This window comes from Lonchura striata, chromosome 3, assembly GCF_046129695.1.
Source record: "Lonchura striata isolate bLonStr1 chromosome 3, bLonStr1.mat, whole genome shotgun sequence".
Taxonomy (NCBI): domain Eukaryota; kingdom Metazoa; phylum Chordata; class Aves; order Passeriformes; family Estrildidae; genus Lonchura; species Lonchura striata.
The window spans coordinates 53,100,337-53,113,395 of NC_134605.1; the positions used below are offsets into that span (position 1 = coordinate 53,100,337).

At 38.3% G+C, this 13,059-nt stretch overlaps 1 protein-coding gene across 1 annotated transcript in view; it reads left to right on the forward strand.

The window, feature by feature from the left end:
- AIG1 (androgen induced 1) overlaps positions 1-13,059 on the forward strand; it is a 131,016-nt gene that overhangs the window by 39,454 nt on the left and 78,503 nt on the right. The window contains exon 3 of the mRNA XM_031504347.2: positions 8,973-9,074. Coding sequence (XP_031360207.1) covers positions 8,973-9,074 — 102 coding nt within the window. The remainder of the gene's footprint in view (positions 1-8,972; positions 9,075-13,059) is intronic.

Here is a 13,059-nt window from a genome sequence, read left to right on the forward strand (position 1 = left end):
GAAGCCTGGCCAGTGCCTGAGAGACTGCTAGGCACTGCAGGCTCTGCTTTGGTGAGATTACAGATAGAAGAGTGCAGGGCCCAAAAGGAGCAAACATTGAACGCAGATGTTGTTGTCTGAAGAGCTATTTATGTGGAAGAAAATATTGAAAGTTTGCTATGATGGAGGTTCTCATTAGAAGGAAGTTATTAAACACCGGAGTGTCTCCGGAAAAAAAAAGTTAAAAGTTCCCTTGTTTCTCATATTCTTTTAACAGCTTCCTCACTCCAGAAAAAAAAAAAAAAAAATAGAGAGAGAGAGGAAGAAAAGAATTGTAAATGCAAACTTTCTTTCCTTCAGACTCACCCGCCTAGCACTCTGTGGAGCTTCTCAGTGGTTTCCAGTAGTGACACAAGGGAATCTTCACATACAAAAATTGGGCAGATGTGAATAAAATCTTTGTTGAGTTTCTAATGTAATAGTAGTGGTCATGCTTAAGTACTTGTCAGTTACCTTAACATCTAAATTATTTTTATTGCTCAGTGTTTTACACAGGGCATGTTTAGGCAATAATGCAAATACTAGGGGAACATTTCAAAGCCTAATAACTGCAGCTTTTCAAGAGCAATTCACCACATTTTTTTCTGTATTTCATGCTTACTGGAGCCCTTGAGATGACTTGTTCTGAAAAACAGATGAGAAAAGGGGTATTCACTCCCAAGTTAAACAATGATGTGAGAAAAAAAAAATGTAACAAAGTTCTTCATTTTTAAGACTTCCTAAAAAACTAAACATGCAAACCATCTGGGAAGTCTGACCACCAGCTTCTTCCCACCTTCCAGAGGAGGGGGAAAACAGCCAAAGGGTAAATAATCTCCTTTTGTGGCTTCACAACAAATGAAATCTTGCAAACAAATCCAAATCACATCTCTCCAGTTTTGTGATTTTCATTGGGCATCTTCAGGGGCTCTGCTAAAACTGAATTGCCAATATATTTCACAGGAGAGTTAAGAAATAAACATGGACCTCTTCTAAGGACATAATGCCTACTATTTGCCTGTTGTTGCTCTTTTTAGCATGATTCTTCAGAGAACCAAATCAGAAATGAACACTTTAATTTTCTGTGCAGTAAACCCTTATGCCACAAAAAGTCTCTGGGCAACACTTCCTAGCCTTTTTTCTTTTGTTATAAGCCTGCAGTTCAAATGCCGAAGAGATTAGGAAACATCCATTGAAGAAAATTGCTTGCATAGGCATTTTAGAAGTTCATTACTAATTTTCATCTATAATTACTTGTACTTGCCATCCCTTTATCTGTGTAAAGGAGATACATATTGAGAGTAATTTACACTACTAAAGTGATGTGAGACATGCTTAAAGTCAGACATTACACCAGTGGTTTAGCTTATACCTACTTTTTTTCAGTTTGTTTGACATAGATCATTAAGTTTCTACGATTCTGTGGTTAATTAGTGTTTTGGTTTTATCAATATGTTTCTTGTAATTTGTACTGAACAAAAGGAAGAAGAGATAAATCAGGCATTTCTGGTTGTTTAAGACTGTGTTTAATAAAAATATGAAGAACAAAAATTGATCTTGTTACATATTAAAAGAGAGATTGCTGCCTAGAAAATCACAAACTCTACCACAGACATTTTATATCATGTGGCATCAATAGCTATGTTTGAATCTGAGTCTAAACTGACCAGAATTACCTCATTTTTTTCTGTTATATTTTTATGGGTTTAAAAACCTGTGATACAAAAGTGATAAAATCAGTCATGTTTTCTTATTTCATGTCTCTCTGTACTAGTAGAGTCAAAAGGAAAGCTGATCACCCTTCTGTAGATCATCAGTTATGCTGATCTACGATCTTAAGCCAAGAAAAGATGTGTAGGCATTTGCTGCAGTTTCCTAGTTACCTGGTTACTTGACCAGACTATGGCATAATTTTATTTCCATAATTGACTCAACTATGCAAAAATCTCTTCTTGATTTTTACCTTCATCTGTTGTGACAGGATGATTTATGATGGGATAATTAGCGAGTAGTGGTACAATTGCCCCCTGAGAACTGTTCTCTGAGAGGGGTTTTCCCTGGGGTTTTTTCCCCTCACTCCTTGTGATTCTTGTCACTGGTGCTTTTCAAATCCCTGTGGTGTATTGTGCTAGCTCTAAATCCCATCTATGCCAAGTTGTAGCTACTGTGGTCTGCCTTTAGCAGCACTTTTCTTCTAGATGTAATACCTCTAACTGTCAAAGAAGTTCACAAACAACATATTTATATTCACAGTTAACCACAAGTGTCTTGGGAGATAGGCAGAAAGCTTACCTTTAATTGTACTTATAACAAATTGTGTCAGGGTCACAAGGGTTGGGGTTTTTTTTCTTTTTCATTATCATCCAGGAAGTGACTGAACTGCACAGCCCAGCCAAAACCAAAAACACATAGTGTAGGAAAATAAAGTTCCACTGGGTTCATTCTTCGTTTGCATAACATTTCTTGGTTGGACTCATGTAAAAGTGCAAATTGTATAATTATTTTTGTTGGCTTTACTTTCTTAGTTTCTCTTTGCTTCCATTTGTAGTGTTTTGACAAAGCCACTTGATTTCTCTTTTGAATAACCATCCATTTCCCAACTTGTCCTTTAAAACTTTTCCTTTGACACGGCCACATGCTGTGCTTGTGTCCCCTGAAGCTTCAGAGACAGAGGACAAACACTCAAGGAATACCTCCTTAAGTGGGAAGGCAGCAGTTTGTTTTCAGCCTTATTTTTTTTTTTCTGCTGCTCTGTATTTGTTCAGCAGTCTTTCAGATGTCTGTAATAAGTGAGCTATTCTACATTTTCAGGTTCCAAGGTCTTCTGGCAAATCTGAGGTTTCTTTTGGTCTGTAATGACTGGACACTAGATAGCTAATCATTACAGACAGATAGAATCATTACAGATTCTAGATAGTTTAAGCCACAAATGAGGGACTTTTCTGTTCTATATGTTGCTTAATTTTGTGTTTAACCCAGTACTATCTTTGTAAATCTATTTTAGGAGGCTGCTGTGCAAAGAAATGTAAAAAACAATTTCTGGTGCCTTGAACAATTTCTGCTTCCTTGAATTCAGAATATTGAGTGTGTCTACAGAGGAAATGGAAGGGTAATATTTGTGCCATTTTGCCTTAGCAACAAAGGAAAATAAAGTATTGAGCCTGTTCAGCCTGGCATTTGAGTATAGTACAATGTCTGTCTCCACAAGAGTGATGAATTATGCCACAAGGAAGGCAACATGATCACAAGAGCTGGAGTTCTCTTTGAGGCTTACGTAGGTGTGAGAGGCTGGAGAAAATGAGCACTGGCTCAGAACAACTAAAGGAAGGGAGGAAGAGGGGCAGGGCAAGTCTTGTGTAAGTGGGATGATGCACTGCTCCATACCACACCCCCTGAAGCCTCTAATCCAGACCCAGACTGGCTATTAGCCACCAGCACACACAGGTATAAAGACTGCTGGTATGACAAAAAGAGAAATGGGGAGAAATTCTGGAAAGTGCAAGATCCAAAATGGTGTCAGTTGAATGGGTAGAAGCCCATCAGAAGTGGGATCATCCAGCCCACATCTTAAATGACTAAGTAGACTCCATCACTCAGTTGGCTGTCTTAGCTGAGAAAAGGGAAGCAGAACAAGAAGAGAAATTGAGATATTTATTGGAATGGCTGCATATGAAGTATGGCCACTCTGGGTTGAAAGACCTGTTAAGAGAGGTGGTAAGGAGAGGATGGCCTGTCACCCGAAGAGCTTGTGAAACAGTCATTTCTGTCTGCAGCCAGTGCTGCATCTAGACTGGAGAAGCACCCCCTGCACCTAAGGATGGGAAAGCGGTTGTGAGAAATTTGGCAAGTAGACTGCTTTGGTCCTTTTAGCAAATCAGACGCAAAATAATATGTGCTGATAGGCATTCAAATAGCATCAAGTTAGGTGCAGGCTAAAGCAGTGGCATGGTAAAGTAGGGGAAAAGTACTGTGAAAGGATTAAAAATTATGATGCAGTTTCCTTCCTAAACCAAAATCAATGTGATCAGATAACAGCAGTCACTTCACAGCAGGAATAGTCCAGGAATGGGCGAAAACTGAAGTGGTACTGTGAGTGGTCCACACCCCCTACACCACATCCACAAGCCAATGGAATAGTAGAAAGGGCAAACAGTCTCCTAAAATGGTTTTTGAGACCTCGTGATCCAAAGGTGTCTCATTACCTGTGGGACACTGTGACCAAAGTCAGTGACCTATGGAGAGTAAGTGGATGTCTATGACTTAGAGCATTTTGTCCCATGACACCTACCACGCCGTCCAGAAACAAATGGACTGATGATCCCCGGAACCCCATACGTTTTCCTGGCCAGCCAGTACTGGTAGGCCTCTCAGCTATTGGAGAACATGCATGCATGAGTAACCACAGATGCCCATGGCAGAGAACACAAAATTAACAGCAGATTCTTCTTTTAAAAAGTGGGTGAAGTAGGACTGGGTTTTCTTTTCTCTTTCCTTCCACAAGCATTCCATGCAAAGATGTGGTTGTGAGAACTTGAAGTGGCAACAGGACTGAAGATTTACACAATTCTTTGCTGCAGTGATTGTTTGTATATGTTTTTATTTTAATATGTTTTGTGATATTTATATTCATATCTGTTTTGCCTCAGTAGTTTTGCAGTATGATTATAAATGTCACAAGCATTGTTTTAGGCTGTTTTTGTCTCCTCTCTTGTTGCCACAGCAGGTGGAAAAGATTCCTTCCTGAATTTAGCTTGGAAGCTCAGACAGGATTTCATATGATTATGAAGTCAGATTTGTATACTCCTTCCTACCTCCTCAGAATATGGTATAAAATTACTTCATATTGAGAAAGAAGTGTAGTTTGATGCCAGAGGAACCACATGTAGTAGTGGAAAGCAATGTATGAAGCATGATCTTGGAGAGAAGGGGATTGACAGAGACTAAGGCAGCAACTGGAAAGTTTTCTCCAGCTGTAAGCAAAGAAGTCCTAAGTGGTCAAGATGTCAGAAGAAAGGATTTCAGGTTTGGAAACCAGTGAAGGGTTTAGTAAGTTAGGAAGGTATTTGGTTTGAGCCCAGGACCCTAGAAGAGTATGCCAAATAGATAGGAACGGCTCAAGTGTTTGTTATACTTTTAATCCCCCTGCGGTAACCAGACTACTAAGTAGCAGAACTTTGACTTGGTATAAGTTTTCCCATGGTGCACCCTGATATTCCCCCTTATCCTGGCATTTGGATCTCTAGCATTGTAATATGATAATTGACTGTAATATGGGCCCTGGGGACCCCCCTGAAACCACCTGGTGGAAGGGATAAGGGTAGTAATACAAGAAATGTGTTTGGGTTACAATGATACCTGGACTTCTAAGATTATCAGCTTCAAAATATAAGGCAGCCTAACTGTTGAAAATTTGTCTTATCCTTAAGGTTTGTATTTTTTGGTGAGGTGTGCAATCACATTGCATTGAAATAGAGAATCTTAAATTGGACTCATTAGGCCATTTTGGAGCTCAGCTTGCAAGTCCAGTAAGCATAAATAATGATTTTATTAGACTGTCTAATCCTGGATAAATTGTTGCTACATGGGCAAGGAATATGTGAAACGCTGAACCTCACCAATAGGAAAATGCTGTTTTAGGCAGCACAAGCAAAAGTAAAGAAAATTACCAACCAGTCTGCTGAACTATTCCAATCACTGCAGGTGAAAGACTGGTTTCATTAACTCTTCCCCCTAGATCCTGATTTGCATATTTCTTGCCACCTCTGGAACTCACAGGGTGAGGAATGATGGCTTGCATAGGGTAGAATCCCTATACTGACTGGACTTCTATTTTTGATTATTGAAGTAGCAATTGTCTGCTCTATGATTTCTTGTGTGTTTCTTCTTTTTCCTCTCTTTTTTTTCTCCCTCTCTCTGCTAGGTTGGAGTCCCACTACTGCCACCATGGGAGAAGAAGATCCCATTTCCCATTGTTTTGGTTCCAGTCATTGTTTTGAGCCTCAGGGTCCTCTACTTAAAACAACAAAAGGGACTGGGGCAGGGCATGTCTTGCATAGGTGGGATGGTGCACTGCTCCATCTCCCACCCCCCTGAAGCCTCTAGTCCAGCCCCAGTGGCTATTAGCCATTGGAACAGCAAAAGTCCCACCAAAGGGGGAATGCCCCAAGGAATCAGGGCAGATAAAAGCAGTTGCATAGGCACATGTGATCACAGCCCCCTCTTAGGATTCCACAGTAGCTGAGATCACACTGGAATTCAAGCATTGTGTTTTAATCTTTCTCTCTTCCTCCCCCCATTTCTTCTTCTCAAAATCTGGGTAACTCAGAGTTGGATGGTTTGAAGTTCTCTAAGCCAGTGCCTTGTGAAATGCTTGATTTTGATTGAACATTGCATTAAAATTTGCCAAGTACTCTTATTTTCTAAAGTTTGTGAATGAAAGTTTGTTGTTTAACCTCCTGGGAATGTTGTCTCGTTTATCTTGTGTGCTGCCTTGGGTATTAAGAAAGCATAAGAAGCTCATCCTGCAGGTCCAGGACTTTACAAGAGGCAGTGTACAGAAGCAGCTCAATTGTGTCATGGTCTGGCACTACGTGATCATGTGAGATCTTAGCAAAGCCCAGCCCAAATAAAAAGTCTGCCAGTGGCAAAATGTAAGCATAGTAGAGGGGATTTAAAAGTACCAACAGTTGCTCATTAATCAAAGTAAACAAATTCAGAAGCAGCCAAAGTAACTGTGTCACAATCCCTCATTATAATTCCTTTATATCAAAATAGTTAATTTTTATAGTTCATTTTATCCAAATGAACTAATTGTAGAAAAGAGTAAGGTGAACCATTCACACACTGGAAAGACTCTTCCCCAGGGTGTTGTGTTAAGTCTTATATCAAGTCATCCTGTGGGACAGGTTAGTTCTGTAACGTTTGGTTTTGCGCACTTCCTTTACCTTATGTCTGCCTTGTGATAGTGCTTTGCTAAGCAGCATTTGCCGTCTGTAGCTCCAGATGGTTGCAACCAGCTAGGCTGATCCTGTTCCATCCATTGGCTGACTTTGGTTAAGGGACAGATGGCACGTCCCCTCTTTTCTTGTCTTTACCTCCTTGACAAAGTCTATTGCTTTATTCTGCTATACACAAAAATCTCAGGTCAAAACATACTAGCTCTGTTGTTTTCAGTGTAATAGAGTTCAACCTAATCCTGGTTGATTTTTCTTGTTTTGAGACTTCCTTGGAAAAAAGCATTATCAATCTTGGTCTTTATATGCCTGAGAAGATGTTTTTATGCCCCAGTTGATCTTAGCAGGTTCTCAGAGACCCACTGTGATAATACATGACTTCTAGGAAGCCTATAGAGAAGAGGATACTTTGCTTCCATTTTTCCTGCTGTTCAGCTATTCATATCTTGGCACTTAAGTGTCAGCAGGTGTGTAAAGAGCTGCGCTGTGCCAATGCCAAGACTGCCCCAGAAGAGTGATTTCTTGTAGGGTACTTTACACTGGCAATATTTTTTGGACTGTCCATCATAACCTATTTTTTTTTTCCTGGCCTCTATGCACCAGTCAAATAGTCCAAGCTTATTCTGAGCAGGCACCGATAGCTGTTGTAACAGATGGACAACTGTGCTGGAAACCAAGAAACTATGTACTGTATGCACACTGAGGGAACAGTGTACTGGTTTAGGTCATTCACCTAACTGGCTGGCCAAAGTCTGCATGTCTGTGGTTAGAACAAGGTGCCAATTGATAAACTGCAAACCTCAATTTTAGATTCCTAAAGTCAGAAGCTAATGAAATAACATATGCCTACACTATTATACACTATTATACTAGTAGTTTGCAGGATGTGCTGTGCTCACCCAATATTTCTTTCGCTGATCCTATAAATGAGCTGTAAGATCATGACCCACATCAGTTTGGATGTAATGGAATACTTCCCTTCTATCTCACTGAAAGTTCTATCTTTTGGTTCTCAAACTTTAAACTTGGATTTAGCATTACTTTTTAGAGATCCTCTGTAAATGGTCATTGAAAAGCTCCTGGCCCAGGTATTGGGTTTTACTGCTATGAACAATAAGCCTTTTTTATTACTAGAAAACTCTGACTCAAATTCAAGGTAAGAAAGCAATGGTGTTTTAATTAGAAAATTTCTTACTTGCCACAGCTAAGGTAAGCTAAAACTATTACTTCTGTATGTTTTTGTGGGTTTGTATTGTCTTTGCTTTTTAGACATCAGGATAACTTGAAAGAATATGTGAACACTTTGGTAAAAATTTAGCCTTCTGTAACTTTATCTGATCCATTTGTCCTGATCTCAGTCTACAGGAAATAATGGTCTTTTTCTGGGCCACTAGTAAAGAGTCTTTGAGAAGAACCAAGCCAAATTTCATATTGACAAATAAGCAGGATACTAGACCTCTTTTCTGTGGATCCTAGTCCGTGAAGTGTGTGGAGAGTCATTAAAGGTTCCCTGGTTTTTTTTTTAAAGCTGCCTTGATGGCTGACACAGAAAAGCACAAATATGAATTTAAAGGCTTCTGTTTTGGAGTGAATGTTTCACATTGATATGTTGCATAAACTCCAAGTGATATTTTAGTTGATTTTCCATTTGTTTTCTATCCTGTTTTTGTAGAAACATTATTTATGTGCCACATCTGCTACTAAAGTCTAATATTCACTTGTAATTTGGCCACAGGCACGTAAGTCAAAAAATTAGATTTTTTTTTTTCTGGCTAAAATTTAAGGGAAAAAAAAAAAAAAGAGAAGAAAAGTTCTAACCTCAGTGAATGCAAAGGGTAATCCAGATTCAAACTGTTGATTATAATGGTATTTGGTCAAAGAATAATGCCCATGTCTATTCCTAAATCCTTTGCTAAGAGACCCATTTTGCTGTCTAAAGAATGCAACTAATTTTTTCAGAAGCATATATTTTAAAATGTCTTGTCTTTTTTTTTTCCTTAGTTTGTTGTGACGATGTTTTGGAGCATCTATATCTATGACAGGGAACTGGTTTACCCAAAGCTGCTTGATAATTTTATACCAGCATGGCTTAATCACGGAATGGTGAGTAAAGTAATGTAAACACTTATTTGCATAAACAAAAGTGTAAGACACTGATTCTGCATACTCTTGGTGCTAATCCGCTCAGAAGTGATTAAGGAACGTGATTTTCAAGGAATAGTAATATTTTACCTTCCTTGACTCCTGGAGTCATATTTGAATCCTTATTAGGTTGAAACTGGAGATTTGAACTTAGGTGTCCTACATCCCAGGCTTGTTGTGGGGGTCAGCTCTTTCCTGTATAAGTTAGCTTTCCCAGAGAAATGTCACCATGGTCATGAGGAAGAGACTGTTCCATAAAACAGAAGTTCTGAATTTCACAAATCTTGCTCTAAGGTGACAGAAACACTTATTTTAATGTTTCTTTACCAGTCTACCAAAGAATAATTCATTATGAAAACCTTTTGGGTAAAATCCTTTTTAGAAGAACCTCTATTTTTTGGACTTGTGTGTTTTTAGAAAAATAACTCAAGCACACCTTGTACATATGTAGCAGAACCTGACTGAATATTTTTAATAATGTGGAATTATATGTATCAATGCAAAGCTTTAAAATTGATGCATTGGTAATCATAAAGTTAGTTTCTTGAGAAGAAATCTGACCTTTTAATCCCTCTTTGCTATGTCAAGTCAGACATTCTTTCTCTTAACCACATATTTAAATGCCAAGGGAAAGTTAAGGCCACAATTTGCCATCAGGTGCTTTCCACTGTTGATGCAGCATTTGGAGCTGAAAAGTGTCATATTTGCTTCTCTAGTTGCATCTGTGCAAAATATTTCATTATTACTTTGTTTTCCTCATCAAGATGTTGCAAACCATTTGGCACTACTGTTCATCAGTAGACGACAGCGTGTGTGCACTTTATCCCCATGGCAGATCAAGATTTTTCCAGCATTCCTGTGCTTGATAAATTTTGGTCTGCTGTGGAGTGCAGGAGATGACACTGCTGTTTATTTGTTCCCCAGATTTTGTGTCAAAGGACCAGTATCAGAGTTGTTACTGACAAGAGGAGCATCAGCTTCTGCTAGATACTGTACTGTTTTATGATGTTTTGAAAGGAACAGCATGATATTATATGTGCTGAGGAAAGAGTCTGATGAATCCTGCTATGTTTGTTCCAGCTGTCCTCCCTTGAACTTTGAGGTTATAAACTGAAAACTTGCAAACACTCCTAAACCATGTGCATCTTGATTTTTTCCCCACAACAGATCAGTCCCAGCTCTGATGATATTTCTTTCAGGTGACATTCCATATCCTGGAAGTGCCTAACCCATAACATTTCTCGTGAATGTACATTGTGAAGCAGTTGGCAGCAAATGGCCGTAGGTATTCAGGAAGTCTACTCTGTGCCGTAACTAAAAGGCTTTTCAAGCTCATGTTGCTTTGTAGAAATGTATACTTAATGAAATATGTGAAGAGGTCTTTTGTTTGAGATTTTTGGGCATCATAGAGTTTGCTGAAATGTATTGTGTCCGAATATTTTAGACTTCTTTTTTCCAACTTAAAATATTGTAGAAAGCATTTTTGAAAGACTTTTGTAAAGGAATTGGTTTCTGTGTCAGTCTCCATTTATCCAAGTGTTCTTCAGTTAGATCACAAGGGAATTTTATGGCTCTGGGGCTTTTCACCACATTTAGTACATTCTTTCTGATGTTATATCCATCATTTTATCCTCTCCAGCTTTCATGCTAATTAATTCTGATGCATTGCTCATCAAAGTATGAGAGGGTTATTAAACTACCTTGAGAATGCTTGCATTTCACTTAGTAGTAGTTAAAATTTTGACGTGGCAAATTTTAGAGACTATGATAGAGGCCCACTTGGTGAAAGGGTAGGACCTCTGGGAATGCAATTTAGGAAAGTCACGATCCCTGACTATTGCTTTATACTTAGATAAATATTTATTCCCATGTATTTCTACACATTTTGACAGCAGTTGTGCACATGGAATGGTAACTATTCTAAAAGCAAGGGTGGCCATGCTGGTGCCGAACCTTGCACAACAAAACTCACACAAGAGACTCTCAGCTGTCAGTGAGAGGTGGGTTGTTTAGCTTTTGTCACATTGCTGATTAATCCCACTTTTGTGTGAGCTTCCCACGATATATCTGGTACAGCTCCTAAGGATCTGACTTCAAACATTACTTAACCTGTGAACACTCTATCCAGAATTTTTTCACAGCAGTTTCCCCAAAATATTTTTAGGACCAAAGAAAAAAACAAACAAAAAAACCCAACACCTTTAAAAAGGTTTTGCACAAAATAAAAAAACTTTCTACTGTATTATGATCAGCTGTAAAAACTTGCTCAAGTGTCAGCATCAACCTCTAAAATCCATACATAGAAAAGGAGTGAAAAGTCATTAAATCTAGCTGTAATAACAGCAGTCATATTTCCATTAGTAATATGGGCATGTATTAAAATATTTGAGAGTATTCATAATTTAGAAGCATTTTTAGGTAACTGTCTTTAAGGCTCTGTGAAGAAATGGTTTGAAGAGCTTGTCCTGTTCAGTGCCTTAACCCAGGAAAAAGTGTTTTGGGCTGCAGTGCCTGCTGCTTTTTAAGCTTATAGTAATTAGTTCTCCTTTTTTTTTTACTCCTTTCCTATCCTTTTTTTATAGTTACAACACCATCTATATCTAAACCTGTATTTTCTGGAACACACTGTAATGTCTTCTTAATACTCAGAGTACCAGTCCTTCATAGCAACACTTTTTCAACATTAAAAAAATCAGAATTACAGAGGAACTTCCTTGCTAGAAATGGGAAGCATGAGGGAAATGGACCTTGGAAATATGCAGTCTCATTACCAATTCAATTTTAATATTTTTATAAATTTTCATAGAAAAGGAGGAGAGGCTTGTTGCTATGTAAAACCTATTCAGCATAAAATTGTATATAGTTTCAATAACATCTTTCTATTACATATATATATATATATATATATATATACACCCACACCCTGTAATAGTTACAAATATAATTCCTACAATTATTTCCCAAATAATGTATTTGGGAAAATCTGTTTATAAAGTGGTGCATTATGGTACCAGATAGTACCTCATATGTGCAGATTCATACACCTGTGAAAGTTATCACCAACAGAGTTGTACTGTGCTATAAAACTGATATATTGCATCATCATAGTCAGTTCATTTATCCATAACCAATGGTATCACTATGACTGGATAAATGACCATGGAAATCAATAGCAGGGTTGCTGCTGATTTGACCAACACAAGGATTTAATCTCTGTTTATTATCCAAAGGAGCACATTTGAGTAGCTGAAGCTAAGCTTCTGTCTGCAGATATAACTATCTGTCTAAAGAGAGTTGTTGGAGAGTAGGGCTGTGTCTCAGCCCAGGTCTGTTTCTGAAGTGTCAAGTGCACTTCCTGGATTTATTAGTTATGCAGATTAATTCATCTTTGTGGGCTATAATTTCAGTTGCCAAATTGCTGAACTCTTTCATCAAAGATGTCATTTGTTTTCTGGAGACTGTCTTGCAGTTTGGAACCTTATCAACTCATAATTCCAAAGCCTTATCTTCCATGGGAAATACTCTTTTCCATTTTCTGATGACTGGCTATCTGATCTTTATGAGTATGAGGAATTCTTAATTGAAGACTAGCCCTTAGTGTGTAAAACGGATGTGTCGTAGTAGCATTTTTATCAGCTCATTACTTGCAACTTTATGTGATGGGGCTGGCCAGGTTGATGCATGGTGTTTTCAGAAACTATATTCTATTCAATATTAGCACAGGCTGTAAAACTAGAGGTTGCCCCTATTCTAACCAATGCCCACATAAACAGATACGTAGACTGAATTAATTTAAGCTTAAGCATTGCTGATTTTGAGCCAGGTTACATGGCAGGACTGCCTGCAGTATCTGTCCAAGTTAGCATACCATTTCAACGAGAGTCCTTCTTTGGTTTTTGCAGACACTGTCTCAAATTTGTTTTAAAAATATGAATCATCTTTTGTT